At 47.6% G+C, this 17,141-nt stretch overlaps 1 protein-coding gene across 2 annotated transcripts in view; it reads right to left on the bottom strand.

Annotated features, from left to right (window-relative positions):
• The window catches only part of MTMR6 (myotubularin related protein 6), a 1,083,592-nt gene that overhangs the window by 851,895 nt on the left and 214,556 nt on the right, over positions 1–17,141 (bottom strand). For both annotated transcript variants that reach the window (XM_069639211.1, XM_069639210.1), the window contains exon 3: positions 3,137–3,299. In XM_069639211.1, the coding sequence (XP_069495312.1) occupies positions 3,137–3,299 (163 nt within the window). The remainder of the gene's footprint in view (positions 1–3,136; positions 3,300–17,141) is intronic.

Raw genomic sequence — 17,141 nt, 5'->3', positions numbered from 1 at the left:
TCTCACTCTACAATATTCCCGGCCCATACAAGAAAGGCTCACAAAATTTAGCCCCCTTGGGCCGAAACACCTTTGTGTTGACTACATGACTTTAAGTCTTGGTGTCTTAATACACACACTGTTTTATTATTGTGCAGTGTAGCACTGTGTATTGTTTTGTTATATATTGTTGTAACCCCTGCCAGTTCTGTAATGGCAGAGGGTATGTAGTTTGTTCTTTTTGAATCACAATCCAAGGCAGTCACCCTGGGTTAACACCAGGATGGCAGTTTAATACAAGGCCAAAGATGGCAAAACCAAAGAGGATTGCAAGGTGGGAAGTGCCCTTGACCCTTTCAACGAAAGACTGTTACTTTCATGAACCTTCGAGAGTAGGAAACGCAAGACCAAGAATCAAGGCTGAAGAATCCTACATTGTGTGTCGGAGGTACACAGGGTTCTCCTGCTTCGATAGTCATGACAGGGAGAATCGTTTGCTGCCGTGGTACTATCCTTGGTACTATCCTTGGCTCCTACAACAAAGCAGCGCCAGTGAAGTCAGTACAGTCGGTGAGCTGGGGAGACTGATACCAGACTTGTCTATGTTGAAGCCAAGGATGCAAGCAGCAACAATGTATAATGAAAGCTGAAGAGAACAGTGTATGAAGCGTATGTAGCAAGTGACGTGAACAGAATTAAACAGCAGACAAGTGATTTAAATTTGAAGCCAACATACGATAGCTTAGACAGAGTGGTCCGGCACCACATGGGTGCTAATCGAAAGTCTCTGTTATGTATCCAACTGAAAGGTGGCAAATGTGAAGAGTGATAAAGAATTGTGAAATCAAAGTCTTCGATAGTTGATGACAAAAAGTTGGTCCGAGCCCAGCGCAGGGAGATCAGCTAAAAGCTTTTGGTTAAAGCACGTTTGTGTTCAAGGTTTTACTGGGAATTGGAATTAGTCTGAGCCTGGCGGAGGAAGACTAATTGAACATTGTGTTGACAGGATCTGAGCCCGACTCGGGGGGGATCCGGGATCTGAGCCCGGCTGAGGTGCATCTGGGGTGAACTGTGAGTTACCCGAGAAAGAATATCCTACGAGAAATTGGATACATAAGAATATCCTACAAACATTGTGTTAAGAGGATCTAAGGTCAGATGAGGGGGATCCAAGTGGAATAGTGAATCGTGAGAAATTGAGTACTTTTGAAAATTTGAAAGAGGAAAGAAACCTATTGTTTGTAGCATCAGGCCCTCTGAATGAAGAGCCTTTGAAAGGCAAAGAGACTTGGGCACGGAAGGCCCTGATGCTAATGGTTGAACTGCACACTCGTGCTAGAGAAGCCAGAGACTGGGCTAAGCTCGAGTGTATCGCCTTGTCTCGTGCTGAACACATGGGGCAGGGAGGCCAACAGCCTGAATATCCTGACGCATCATTTCTTGGACACTTCTTTCTTTTGCAACATTGTTTCCCACACTATTTAAGCAATAAGCCCCGACCAAGGGAGTCGGGGGGGGGGGGGGGGCCTTATCAGTTCAGGTAATGCCCCAGGGCCCATAGTAAGACCGGGGTACTAAAAGCATAATTTTCTTTCTTTTGGAACAGAAAAAGAAAAGTCAAAAAAATGGCCGCTGGGAAACGGAAAACAAAGTCCTTTTTCCCTTCCCATGATGGCCATTGAAAAAAGTAAACAAAAAATGGCCACCATGAAAACGGGAGAAGGATTACACATTGTCCCTTCTCTCTTTCCATGGCACACATTAAAAAAGTAAACAAAAAAATGGCTGCCATGGAAAGAAGAGAAGGGACTACGTGTAGTCCCTTCTTCCTTTCCAGGACGGCCTGTCAGGGATCGGGAGTGGACATGCTGGGGACAGAAGTGTTCCCAGCGCGTCTGCTCCCGAAATGGACTAAAAAGTAGTTAAGCGGGGGTGGGAGGGTATTCTGTGGATGAGGAGAGGAGGGAGTGGAGAAGGGGAAGACACCACTTAACTCATTGCCCTGCGGGGGAAGATGGCAGCCTCCAACTGAGAGGCGGCTCGGAGCTAGGGGATTATCGCTGGCAATGCCCCCGTTCCGAGCCTCCTCATTGGCTGAGAGGCTGCCACCCCCCTGCCCTCCGGGTACTGATTGTATTTAGAGGTAAGGATTGGCAACATGTTTATTAGTATAGGCCCTTTTATTTTGACAAGACACCACTAGGACTGCGTTATTATTATTTGATGGTCGTAGCTTGCTCCCATCTGTAGATTTAGGGAATTAGATAGGTGTTTTTCAAACCCTTTTTGAAGTTCAATAAACACCCTTGAACTGTGTTCACTTGTGTCTGTCTTACTGTTGATACCATGCCTTCCTTACACCTCTCTCGAAGAAACGTTCCCACAATTTCCAGTGTAGATTTACACACACTATTAAAGAACTGAAAAAACACAGAGGGAATCAAGCATAGGAAAGACAATTGTGAACAGGAGCTTTCATGGCCAAGGATAGTGTGTTTACAAAGAAGTAGAGAAATCTTCAAAAATCTGGTCTACAAAAAGGATTGAGAATAGGGGCTCCCGAGCCTGAGTCAAAGTTAAAGTTAAGTAATTGTAGAAGCATTTAACTGAAAATCCAGTTTTCTTACATACACCGCAAAAAAAGTTGTGTCTGTGGTAAAGAATGCACATGTTCAGAAAGACAGAGTCTTAAAGCCTATGTATTGCTCTATCACAATATCTCCAACATGAATCTGCAGTAAAGCAATGACACATATTTACATCAATAAAATCCTACAGGCATTGTTCCACAAAGGAGACCATCATTACTCCAAAAAGCTGCAGCCAGCCACCAGCATCACATTTTCCAAGATACAAACGAGATGGAGAGAATAGCAGATTCATAAAGATTTAGGTTTCTTAAGAACCCACATGTCATAGCCTGTGAGTAAAACTGAAGTGGGAAAATGACGGTCTTGCTAGGTGATGACATACAACAGCACAAGTCATAAAATGTGTTTTAGAGTGGAGATTAGAGGGAAGTGTAAGAAGTATAACATTCATGTTTATGGATGTATGTCACAACACTGGTGCCATGCTTAGACTGCACAGCAGATTCCACAAGCATTGCTGTTAGGCTAGAATTGCACAATCCATTATGTTTCATTGGCATACATACCTGGCCTAGAGAGCTGCAGGAGAGAGTTGTAAATGTCATGGCAATCCCGCTCTCTGGGAACAATAAAATGGAGAACTCGGAAATTCTTGGACTGAATCACGAGGGGGCACCCAGTTGTGGTCAAAGCAAGCTTCTCCACTGCAGCAATGTGATGGTGTAGGATCTATGGCACAAGACAAGCATAAATAACCCATTATCACAAACCCATTCCTACTGTTCATATCCTAAATATCTCACATATATAACATGCATTGCTTACCGTAATAGCATTTCTGATGATTGTATCTGCTTATATTCACATGCTGTGCACATAGTCTGACATCTAGTGGTAACTGCAGAGTATTGCATCTGGTCTTTCGAGGATCAAAAGGGGACGTCGACACTGGCGTGCCTGTAACACTATCCCTAACGTGACGTGTAGTGTACCCAAAATCCCTCAAACGTCAAGGTCCCTCCGATTTTATTTTTTCTGCCGTGAGGGAGCCTTAGGACTGTCGTGAGTACAGGAAGAGAGAAGAAGTAGTAAGATGTCTATGTTCCTTCCATCCAAGCAGGGAAGAAGGGTGGGCGCATGTGACTCTAAGCAGATACAATCATCAGAAATGCTATCACGGTAAGTAATGCATGTCTTCTGACGCTTGTTAATCTGCTTAGAATCACATGTTGTGCATAGACTATCGAGCAGTACCTGGAGTTGGAGGTGGGTTGTGAGAAGGAACAGTAGTGAAAAGATGTCTTAGTACGGCTTGTCCCACCTGAGAATCAGATCTAGATTGAGTGTCTAGGCAATAGTGTTTTGTAAAGGTGTGTACAGAACTCCATGTTGCCGCTTTGCAAATAGATTCGAGGGGAACATTGGCCATGAATGCTATGGAAGCACCAGTGCCTCGAGTAGAGTGTGCTCTCGGCTTGAAGGGCAGTTCTCTCTTAGCAAGAGAGAAACAAAGTGTGATGCAATTGACAATCCACCTTGAGATGGCTGATTTAGAGACAGGGTCCCCTTCTCTACCAGCTGCCACTGACACGAAAAACTGGTTTGTCTTTCTTAGTGGTGTAGTCTTTTCCAGGTAGTACATGACTGCCCTCCGCACATCCAGTGTGTGTAGGCTTCTTTCCGCCACGTTAATGGGGTTCTGGAAGAAAGTTGGCAGGTCTATCGACTGTTTCACATGGAACTTGGAAATAAATGTGGGCGCAAATCGAGGGTGAGTGCGCAGAACCACTTTATCTCTGAACTGTAACAAAAGGGTCTAGAACTGAGGGGGCCTGTAGTTCACCGACTCTTCTTATTGAAGTGATTGCCAATAGGAAGGCAGTCTTGTAGGTAAGAGCTTTGAGACTTGCTTTATGCATAGGCTCAAAATGAGACCCCATAAGTCTAGTCAATAGCACATTTAGGTACCATCCGGAAGCCGGGTTAGAAATGGTGGGATGAATCCTTTTAACCCCTTCCATGAAAGCCTTTATAACTGGTATTTTCCACCACAACACTCTTTGTTGTGACGTACAATAGGCTGAGAGTGCATCTAAGTGAACCTTCAGTAAATTAAAATCCAGGCCCGAGTCTAGTAAATGGGTCAGGTACAACACAATGTGTGTAGGTGAGCAGTCAATGGGATTTATGCTCTTGGAATTACCCCAGATAGCAAACCGCTTCCATTTACTGAAGTAGCAATATCGGGTATTAGGTTTTCTTGCCTCCCTAAGTATGTACATGCATCTCTGAGGAAGTTGGTGGTGCCCTAACTCTATGACTTCAGGAACCAGGCTGCTAAATTCAGAGTTTGTGGACATGGATGAAGTGTTTCCCCCTTGTCCTGAGATAACATGTTGTAAGGGCAAGACAGTTTAATTGGAGGAAAATTGAGCCATTTTCATCAGATACGAGAGCCAGGGTTGGCGGGCCCACATCGGGGCCACCAAGATAATCGTGACTGGTTCCCGTTGCATCTTGTGCACGTTTTTGTTGAGTCAGGGAGTCGGGTGGGAAAATTGTAAACAAATCTCCCTGACCATGTTATCCAGAGACTGTTCCCCTTAGATCGGTTCTGTGGGTACCTGGAGGCGTAATCTTGGCATTGTGCGTTCTCTAGAGTTGCGAATAGGTCGATCTCTGGGAAGCCCCATTCTGCGAAAACGTTGGAGATGATGTCTTTGTGTAGTCGCCATTTGTACTCTAAGGGCAGCGGGAAGTCTCTGCGGAGTTCGTCTGCCAAAAGAATGAGTTCCCCTGGAACGTGTTGGGACAACAGGAACAGCTTGTGTCTGAAAGCCCATTTCCAAATGTTCTGGGACAGTTTGCATAGCCCTAGAGAGGGAGTGACCCTTTGCTTGTTCAGGTAGTACATGGCTGTAGTGCTGTCTGAGGATCAGGACCATCTTCCCCTGCAACTGTGTTTGAAAGGCTTTCAGTGCTTTGAATACGGCTAGGAGCTCCAACAGATTTATATGGTTGGATGCTACCTCTGGTAACCAAATCCCGTACGCTGTCTGCTGAAGCAGGTGAGCCCCCACCACCCCGTGAGAGATGTGTCTGTCGTGAGAGTGGCTTTTACTTAGGGGGTGGTAAAGGTCTTCCCCTTCAAGAGGTTCTCCCTCGACCACCATTACAGAGAGAGAACGAGGGCTGCCGAGACAACCACTAGATTGTCCCATTGTGCGCTGGATTGTCACCACTGGCTGTTGAGCCACTCTTGCATGGGATGCATGCGCAGACGCATCCAAGGCACCAAGTAAATGCAGGACGCCATCATACCTAGCAGTCGTATTGCCTTGCGTACCGTAACCTCTCGACTGGCTACATATGGAGGGATCTGAAACAGCATGTTTTGAACCCTCTCGTTGGAGGGGATGATGAGGCAGTCTTCTGTTCAACTTAAAGCTCCCAGAAACAGCTTGACTTGACTGGGGTCTAGGCTGGATTTCTTCTGGTTTATGGAGAATCTCAAACTGAATAAGAGGTCCATCGTCTTTTGAGTATTTGATAGGCATGTTTCATAGGAGTCCCCTGTTATGAGCCAGTCGTCCAGGTAGGGAAAAACTGGAATGGCTTGCCTGCGCAGATGTGCTGCTCCAACTGCCAGTACCTTTGTAAAGGCCCTTGGGGCTGAGGCAATGCCGAAGGGACCTACTTTGAACTGATAAGGTTTGTGATGGAGGACAAACCCTAGGTATTTTCTGGTTGCCGGCAACTACGAAATATGAAAGTATGCATCTTTCATCTCCAATGTTGCCATGTAACCCCCCTGTGTCAGCAGAGGAACTACTTCTTGCAGTGTGACCATACGAAACTTCTGAAGTTTGACAAATATGTTTGCTGGGCGCAAGTCTAGCACAGGGCGCATGGTGAGATCCTTTTTGGGTACAAAGAAGTACACTGATAAATACCCTTGTTTATCTGTAGAAGCGAGACAACTTAGATAGCGCCCTTTTCCTGCAGCATCTCGACCTCTTGCAGCAGGATACTGAGGTGTTCTGATGTTAGACGTCTCTATCTCGGAGGTCGGAATCAAGGTGGTGGGCTGAACTCGATGCAGTACCCGTTGGCGATGGTTTTGAGCACCCACTGGTCTGATGTAACCTCCCCTGACTGGTGAGGCATGGGAGGGGACCCGGATCTGGAAGCCGGGGAACCTCTTGTGGTGGAGTTACGTACCCTTCCCCTTCCACTGCGTTGTCCCCTAGATGGGTACGTGGTGGTGGAGGTAGAGGTAGATTTCTGACCTGAGGACCAATTGTTTCCAGAATTGTACTGGTTGAGAGGAGAGCATGACTGGACACGAAAAGAGCAATGAGAACCTCCACCTCTCTGCTGAAAAGGCCTCTGAGTAATTCGGTTTAAACTTTCATAGTCTTGTGTTCCTTTTTTGCTGTCTCCAGTGCCTCGTAAACAGCCTTGCCGAACAAGTTGGTTTCCTCCACTGTCTTGTTGATTAAGGATGCCTGGGTTTCTGGCTTAAACCCAGAGTTCTTCAACCAGGTGTGCTGTTTTAGGATGCCCTGGGTTAAAGTACTTCCCGCTGTTTCAGCAGCATCCAAAGTATATTTCAGGATTCACCTGCTTGCCTTCAGATACAATCGCAAGCAAGAGAGTATGCATGAGTTCAGGGACCTCTGGAAGGCCCTCCTGCAGTAGGTTCCATTGAACATCCAAGCAGCTAGCCAACAGTGTAGTATTGTTGGCTATGCGTGTGGACTATGCGGCAGCAGTAGTAACCCTTGTCCCCAGTGCATACAGCTTTTTACAATCTTTATCAGGCGGTGCCTCGTCTGGGGACAAAGGGACACTTGCCCTCTTCCTCGTTGTCGTAACCACTAATGAATCCGGAATGGCATGCTCCCTAATGTAAAGACGGTCAGTAGGGGAAGATCGAAACAGCTTTTCTGCTCGTGGCTTAATAGCCCTGTCTGAGCGGGCGTAAACCACGAAGAAGCAAGGTGCCTTTTTATACAATTTAACACTGGGATAGCCTGGCTGGCAGGAGGCTTTTCTTGGAGAATGCATTCCACAAAGTCTGAATCTAGCACTGCCTCCTGTGTGGCAATTTGGAAGTGCTCCGCTGCTTTCTTTAAAATAGCGTTAAACGTCAACTGGTCGTCAACAGGTGAAGCCTGACGGACTGGTGGGGAGTCCATACACAAGGCATTGGGTTCAGGAGTAGGGGACGCCCAAGGTTGAAAATCAACGGGATGTTCATCTTCCCATCCCTGATTGGGATCAGACGGATCATCAGCAGGATCACTAAAGGCGGCATCGTCCTGTACATATGTATCAACATGGAATTCATCATCAGTGATGTCCAAAATCAAAATGTCTTCATGATGTGGATAAAAAGTCCTTTGCAATTTGGCCACAGGCGTATTAGGGCTCTCCTTACGAGGTCTCTTTGGAGCAAACTTTTCAGAAAATACAACTAGCTTTTCTAGTCTGTTCATGCACCCCTCAAACTTCTCTCTGGTCCATGAGGAGGAACCAGGTGGGCCTAGAGGAGGAAAGGGCTCTTCAGGATGATCATCTTCCCTAGAACGCCGAGATTTCTCACCTAGAGCCTGAAGGATACAGGACTCGGAGTAATCTTTACGTCCCTCCTGGCCTTTCGAATTGTCGTTCGACGCGTCTTTCACTGCTGAAACGATCTTTGCAATACTATTGCTAATGCTAGGCATCACATGGAGGTGTGCGGACTGCGTAGGCGGTTGCACGGTGGATTTCACCGCAACCAGACTATTGCGCAGAGCTGACGCACTCTTTGCAGGCGTTTTGATGGCCGCATGGCTTTTGGTGCTGGCGGCCTTACTCTTAAACTGCCCGGATGCATGCTGCTAACACAGTTGTGGGGAGGGTTGCCAATCACAGGAATCGGCGGGTACAGCCGAATTGGCCGACGATACCGTTGGCGCCTTGGAAGCTGAACGGGGGTTGTGTCCTTTGTGTGGGGATCATGTGGGTCCTTGTCACCGGGATGTATATTCCCCATAGCGGGACTCTCGTCACGCAGATAAGGCTGGGGATGGACGGCATGGAACGAGAATGCTCCTGTGTAAGGTCAATGGCGTCCGAAGTGGAGCCTTCGTCGTCACTTGTGTCCTTGTCACACCCGGCGGCTGTGGCGGTAGGGGAGTTACTCACGGAACGCAACATCGCGTAGACCGCCCACCGCTTTAATCGACACTCCTTCAAAGTCTTTATACATAGGAGCTTACAGGCCTCACAGGACACTTTGTTGTGATCGAGGGGAAGACACCTATTGCACCGGCGGTGCTGGTCTTTCCACAGAAATTATGGTGTCCTGTCCATAGCTCAGGATCGCAAAAGTGACAACAAAACCAAAGGAACGAAGAGAAGGGGAAAGGAAAGATATTCTCGAATGACTATAACACCCCCAGGCCCCACTCTCCCTACTGTCTATGCTGGCCAGAAGGCCTGGCCCTGTGGTTGGCAGCGCCGACGGAAGCCCCAGCCGTCGAAGTTCAGTCCTCAGCGGTCTTCGGCGGTGATACCGGAATCCGCCGTCGAAAAGGGTGAGGATGATAGAAAGAAACGACCGGAGGTCGGGAATATAAAAATATTGCTATTTTTTTTTTTTTTTTAACGACCTCTGCATAAGGCATTCAGCTAGCTGGGCAGAAAAAAACTATCTGAGGGACCTCGACACATGAGGGATTTTGGGTACACTACACGTCATGTTAGGGATAGTGTTACAGGCCCACCCATGTCGACGTCCCCCTTCGATCCTTGAAAGACAAGATGCAATACTCTGCGGTTACCACTAGATGTCGGACTATATGCACAGCATGTGATTCTAAGCAGATTAACAAGCGTCAGAAATATATATATATATATATATATATATATATATATATATATATATATATATAAAATATAACGCCACTTAAGCAAAGGTGAACATTTGGGTTCTATTCTGTGTGGCCCGAACGGCTGTCTATAATTCCTTTACCTTAGTATCCCATAGTGGCATCCTCCCTCCTCCTCCTCCTCTAGTAAATGTCTTCTACAGGTTCCATATGTAGATGCCAGACTTTCAATAAATCTAGGTACAACTACTAGATATCCTCAAACTATTGCAGGGCCCACTAACCCATTGACCCCTATTGCAATGTGACTTATCCAACCATGCTGCCTTTAGTTGTGTATTTGACAATGCTTTGCACTGTTTCCAAATTACCTTACTGAACTGTTTTCATACAATTGTTGTATCCAGTTTATATCCTCTACATCTTCCTTTCAGCACGAAAGGTCATCCTTGGATACTTCTTCACTGGGTAAGCTTATCTCCTCCTATAGTGTTGCCTACCACACCTAGATTTTCCTGTACTTCCCTCAGCTCATCACTGAACCACCAACACAAATCTCCAAATGTGTCACTGCTATCTGCTACTGGATGCGACTTTGTTGTTTCATGTTGAACACCTCCAAGACCGAAGTTACTTATCTTTCTACCTCTAACACGCCACCCAGTCTCCCCTCGCCGATGATATCCACCTCCCTCACCCCTGTTCACCTCACTCCTGTCTGCAATGCCGAAAACCTCAGGTTTCCCAGTGGCAGCAAACTCACACTTCATCAATTCGTTACCTGCCAGACTGAACCCAATGAAAATGAGTAATATTTAGCCCACCAAACGTATCACTGCGTTAAAACACTAATCTCTACTATTGTTCTCAGTGGAGTATACTACTGTTGCATCCTCCTCTTTTCTCCACTTTTGCCCCATCTTCATTTCAGATGGCACTCTATGCATCAATCACTATTCAAATTTCTCCTCTTCACCACTTCAAAGTCATGGGCTTTCTCGCAGCCCATCCCGCTACATCTATTTCTAGATACTCTCCAGATCTCACTCTCCTCCAATGATCTAACTAACTCTCCCCATCAAACCTGCATTGTCTCTTACTCATTACATTTTCGTGCCCCTGCCAGTGGAACTCTCTAAAAAAGTTTTTTTTTTATTGATATAGTGGAAATAAAAATCAACCTTTCAATAGTTTACGAAAAGAAATACAAAAAATTATCACACTTTCACATTTCATCATTAATATGCTAATTAAAATCTAGTTTCTTATAGGAATCAAATGGATAAAACAAGGAATCACTTGGTTATGTATTACATTACATGAGCTTTTCTTTTAAATGAGGGTACTATACAGTTTCCAATTACATAATTCGTAAGGATGATAAATGAGATTATTCTAAATTAAGAGATATTTAAAAATGTATAAGTGGGGGGGGCGCTGTTGCGCGCACGTGAAATGGCAAGCATGCGGTGGAGCTCCGCTCCGGCTGATAATCCTTTTGTGAAAATATCCTGTTCGGAGCCACCCGACCACATCAACTCACATAATATGCAGGCGTGAAGTGTTGCTGAAGACCTGGCCGGGATATTGTGTAAGTCCTGCTAACGAGAACCGAGATACACGCCCTGAAAGGCTGCGGCGGTGAGGCTAAGTAGCCCTGAGTGCTCTGGGAGCTATGGTGACACTGTATGCGGCGCCGGCGGAGCTGGTGGGCCGTGTAGACATGGAAGGAGCCTGAGCTGCGGGCGCCCTGTGCACGGCCATATGAAACTGCCTTCACCCCGCAATATGACCGGCCCTACACGGGCATGCATCGCACAGCCCCCGAAGCAACAAGCCTGGGATAAGTGTGCTTGTATCGCGCAATGGTGTGCGGAGCCATCAGCTACTCGGCGGGGCGGTTCCGAGCTGAGACTTGGAGGACAGCTGGGTGCACAGAAGGCGGTCTCGCACTTGTGGATTTACCCCCCTGGTCCGGACTGCTGAAACTCACTGAAGCTGCGGTGGATACTCTCCTCCTGTGATCGCCGGCCATGGATGCGGATTGTGTTCCCCCCTGCCTCACATACCACAGCCGGGCCGGACTCCTGGCAGGCCAGTGATCCATGGGCCGACTGTGGGAACGGACAAGCATCAGGTAGCCCTCCCCGGGACCTGGTTGGGGGCCCGACCGCTCTGGTCTGACTGGGCACTCCTGTAGGCGATGGAGGGGGCCATACAAGATATTGAAGACACCTTCACTGCTGCACTACCCGGACCTGTCTGCTGGGCTGTATTCCGCGTGGGCTGCTGGGGTGCTGAACGTGGTGGCCGCGCAGTTGGCACCCAGAGACGTCGGATAACACCCGAATCGGAAATCCGGCCCGGGTGATAGCCTCCAAGCACCTGCGGGCAGCTTGAGAATTCTGTCACTTCCTAGCTCGAACACAGACGTTAGGACCGGATCCTACACCCGTCCTTGCCTCCTTCACTCCTATGACGCTGACCTGGGATCCAGCTGCACGCCACTAATGACTGCTGTCACGGTACCAAAGGGCTGTGTGTGTGACATGTAAAGAGAGCCAAACAGTGGCACACACAACCATCTCCACGATTGCTTCCACAACATCCGACGGCGGGGTGCTTAGACTGGAGCAGTTAGGGGAGATCGGACCTAGATGCACACCGCCGCCTCCATATTGAGGACTGCGCCGGGGCTCTGCTGCCTGCAGTGTCAGCTACAAGAAAGATCCATCTTGCCATATCACCACCGGAGCTATCCGACGCAGGGTGGAGGAGGACAGGCCCTCATTTGATGCGACATAGCATATATCCTAATGGACAACTGAGAACGCCGTTATACGGGGGAGGGCGCAATCTATTCTAGATGCCAGGTGACCTCTGTACAAATTGATCCTACAGAATACAGTACAAGCTGAAGTACCAAATCACTTATCAACTATAAACCTAAACATGTGGCGCTGAGTACTACCTGCTGGAATATTGCAGCACATAGTGCACTAATGTACTGAGAGCCTGTGAACTATCCAATTGAAGCACAGCAATAACTGGATGAACACCTGCATGCACGCCCAGATCCTCGAGGTCCCAACGGGACAACAGTGCCCCATGACTTTGTAAGGGCATCGCACCGCTTCTGCTCACATTATACGCCTGATCTCCTTGGCTTGGACGTGGGGGGGGTGTGTGCTGACGCGGTGCTTCCGGCATATACTTTTCTTAAGGCTCCACCCTTCCACATGGAGAGGAAGCTGCTAGCATAACTCTTCATCAACGTGCCGCACTGCATATATGCCCTGAAATCCACCAGCTGCGGAGCGAGAATACATGTTGACATTTGCTTCTTAGATATACTCGACAACTGGAACTGACTGGCCATGTTGTGTGCACTTACTCGCACCAGCCGCGCTGGGGACTGCGTGATACAAATAATCCACGTCTTTGGCGATGACAAAGGGAGCTAACTCCAAGAAGAAGAAAACCGGACCTATGGACTCTTTACGAGCAGCCATACCCCAGCCACAATGCCACCACCACCGGCTAATCCTCCACCGACATCCTCCGAGAACTCCAGATATGACCAACTCCTTGCACTGTGCAGAGCGGATTTATGTCCGTTAACGTGAAACTAGATGACATTGTCGCCACCATTGGCTCGCTAAAAGCCCGCGTTGACAAGGAGAGCGCATGGGTAATGGAGGCTGAGGCAAGGATCAGCACCAACGAAGAATATTGGGCAAAATACCTGTGATATTACCCTCTTGAAAGGTGAAATTAACAAACTACATGGCAAATGCGATGACCTGGAATCCAGGTCCAGACGAAATAATATTCGTATAGTAGGCGTGGCGGAGTCCTTCTGCAAAGGCCCCATGGAAATACCAGTGGAAATGCTATTGAAATCCCTGTTTGATGAGAATGCCTTCTCTGACCACTTCCTTGTAGAGAGAGCCCATCGCACGCGGGCCCCTGTGCGCAAGCCCGGAGCTCCCCCCGCCCCATAATCGCTGAACTCCTAAACTACGACAGAGACACGGCTCTCCGCCTGGCAACGGAGATGGGACCCCTCAGTCATGACGGTGACGACATTCATTTATATCCAGACTTTGCGGCGGGAGTTCAAGCTCAGGAGGAAATCATATGAGCAAGTCAAGAAACAACTCTGTATGAGACAGGTCTCATATGCATTGATTTTCCCGGCAAAGCTGAGAATACAACATGGGGCCGTGCACATTTTTTTTAACACCCTACGGCAGTAATGGACTATATAGGTGCCCGATCCCACTTCCACCTCTGGGACAAAGACTAGATCAGAATGGTCTCCTGCAGCCAATTGTTGATGGGAGAGACCCAGCCAGTTGAACACGCGGTTTACAATATCCTTTTGAGATGTACACTGTGAAGAGATGTCTGGGTGGCACCAATTTATATCTGTTTTTAATGCCGGACTGTCTGCACCCAGCTGTGGCGGTTGTGATCCACAACTTTTGAACCTCCCGAGAGTTCCATAAGTTGGGGAAAGGGTTCCATCATCATGTTAGGGTCGATGGTGTGGGTGGGGGAAAGTGGGAAGACGGTTTACCCACTAAGATGGGGGTTGTTGGGGTTGTTAAAAGTTTAAAATCAGAGAGTTATGTCGCCACAGGCGCTGTCCAATCAACCGAGAGACACTATCACACTAGAAACAATACCGTGATAAATGGCACATCAAATTACGATCCTGGAATGTGTGAGGGCTTAACAACCCAGTTAAAGCCAGGATGGTTGCTGCGTACATAACACAACACAGCCCACAGATATTGCTACTCCAAGAGACGCATGCACTCAAAAATGTAAATTCCAGCTTTCACTCACGCTGGGGACCCCGCAGATACTACACAGAATATTCCGCCCAATCGAGGGGGGTTCTGACCCTGATCCACACAGCTTTGGGCTTTCGATATCAGCACAATAGATGTCCTGGGCAGATTTGTGTTGGTGCGGGGGGGGGGGGGGGTAGCTAGCCGTTCACTGGTAATAGTCAACAACTATGGGATGAGAATTGATGACCCGGAATTCTATCGAACAATACTAGACATGCTTGACGTAGCAGATAATGCATTGATACTTTGGGGAGGGTATTTCAATACGATCCTGGACTTATCACTTGACCGGTCCTCTGTAACGCCCCGGGGACTCACAAAGTCTGCATCCACCCCGAGACAGATAATGGCGCAAAATCCTTGACAGATGAAGGGCGCACGCTCCATCCACTTGAAAAGCGATATACATTTTACTCATCTGTCCATGAATTCAGAGTCTTGCATAGACTACTGGCTTATTAGCTCATCTCTTTCAGATGCGATAACTGCATGCGAGATCCACCCCCGTACTCTCTCAGACCACTCCCCGATATCCGTTACCCTTGCCTTGCGAGATGACACTCCACAGACTAAACGCTGGAGAATGCCCTCCTCCATACTCAGAGACCCCCATGTATGCGAGTCACTCCATATTGAGATAGAGGAATTCTTTGAAATAAATAAGGGTTCAGTGCGCACCCACTCTACTTTATGGGAGACATTTAAAGTATGGATATGTGGCATCATCATGGGTAAGACTACTGGGTAACTGACGGCTGTCAGGAAAGAATGGGAACGAACGGTGGAAACTAAACTAGCAGGGCTTGAGACAGAATACAGCGCTACGCATAATAAAGAAACCCTTTCTGATATCCACGATGCACTGTGTGGATTTAATAAGCTGGCCGATAGAGAGGTCCTGTATATGGCGACCCCTGTCCGGGACCGTAGATATGGTGAAAGCAACAGGGCGGGTACGTTTCTGGCCAACATGCTTAAGGCAGATCGGTACCGCAATCCAATAGCTAGTATTCAGACCACACAGACCGCGACGAGGACGTTAATGCCACATTTGTCGAATTTTACTAAAACCCTGTGCTCCAACTGAGATGTAAAATCAACAGATGAAATAACTGACTATCTGCGAGAACTGGAGCTTGAAGTCCTTAACCCAGAGTCCCAGCTTGCGCTGGATCTGTCTTTAACACTTGAAGAAATCACTGCCGCTATTAAGGCATTAACATCCAGTAGGGCGCCAGGCTCTGATGGCCTGTGTGCTAAACTATATAAAGAGTTCCACGACAAGTTAGCCCCTATCCTGCTGAAAGTATGGGAAGAGGCAATGGAGAGGGGCACACTCTATGCATGAGGCGGTGACCACTGTGCTCCTTAAACCCCAACGCCCCGCGCACAACATGTCCTCTTATAGACCCCTTTCCCTGATAAAACACTGATGCAAAAATGTTTGCCAGAATACTTGCCACCAGACTCCTACCACACATGCCCAGCGTGGTGCACCCTGACCAGGCAGGCTTCATTCCCACTCGGTCTACGGCCCTAAATCTACGGCGGCTTTTTGGAGTAATGGCTCAGATCAATCTGAAGGCTAATGAAGCAGTTGCAGCTCTGGATGCCAATAAGGCTTTTGATTCAGTGTCCTGGTACAATTTATTCTCAGTGCTCGAATGTTTTGGCTTGGGAAAATATTTCATTAGATGTGTCTCATTGCTTTAGACTGATCCGGCAGCTCGAATCCTCACTAATCATACCATGTGCTCTCTTTTCCCTGGGCAGGGGTACCAGGCAGGGCTGTCCTTTCTCCCCCATATTATTCGCCCTGACGATTGAACCCATGGCAGAATTCATCCGGAAACACCATGCAAATGGGGTATCAGAATGACAGGACCCCCACAAATAATATTCCTTTATGCAGACGACACTTTGCTTTATATCCGCGACCCTGTAACCAACTTGGCGTCCAATATGGCAGATATATATACATTCACTGAGTACTCCGGGTATAGAATTAATGTTTCTAAGTCTGAGCTGTTTCTTTTAACTCTGTCTACGCAGAACCTCACTGATATGAGTGGGTTCAAGTGGTCCCCCGTACCGGTCCGTTATCTGGGAATTGTTGTGTCCAACGACAAACGCACATTATATGCCGATAACCATGAGGAACTCCTCCAGACACTAACTACTAAATTACAAATGTGGACCAAACTCCCTATCTCTTTATATGGCCGAGTGGCCCTTCTTAAAATGGCGATCTCCCCAAACTACTCTACTATTTTGGTAATATACCTATTTGGCCAGGTAAAGTTCTTTTTTTACAAAACTCCAGTCACTTGCCACCTCGTTTGTGTGGGGTGGGAAGACCGCCAGGATGAAAAGGGCCAAACTAGTGGAGCCATTTTTATGCAGTGGCATCTAAGCCCCGGACTTTGAATTGTATTACCTGGGGGCACAGGCACAATTCGCCAAGCATTGGTTTGACCCTGTTCACACAGCTGCACATATTCCTATAGAGAAATATGCTGCCTCCCCTTCGGATGTTCGATCGATTATTTTTAGCTCCAGTTATAAAGACTCTTGCGAGTTCGATCCGGTGAGAACTACTGTACACGCATGGTCCAAAATATACAAGAGGATTGGGCTTGTGAACCCTTGTGACTCGGAAATCCCACTGTGGGCCCTCCCAAACATCACTCCCACGTTCGACAAGGCCCTGCAAAAGATGTGGGACCCGACCAAATAGCTTAAAATGTGAGACATGTTCCCTGGGGGTACGTATGTTGAACTGAAAGATTTTGTGGATACAGTGGTTGGGGGACAGCTTAAACGATTCC

Source organism: Ambystoma mexicanum, chromosome 7q, assembly GCF_040938575.1.
Source record: "Ambystoma mexicanum isolate Mex_15411 chromosome 7q, UKY_AmexF1_1, whole genome shotgun sequence".
Lineage (NCBI taxonomy): Eukaryota > Metazoa > Chordata > Amphibia > Caudata > Ambystomatidae > Ambystoma > Ambystoma mexicanum.
This window is presented reverse-complemented; position numbering and strand designations above follow the sequence as displayed.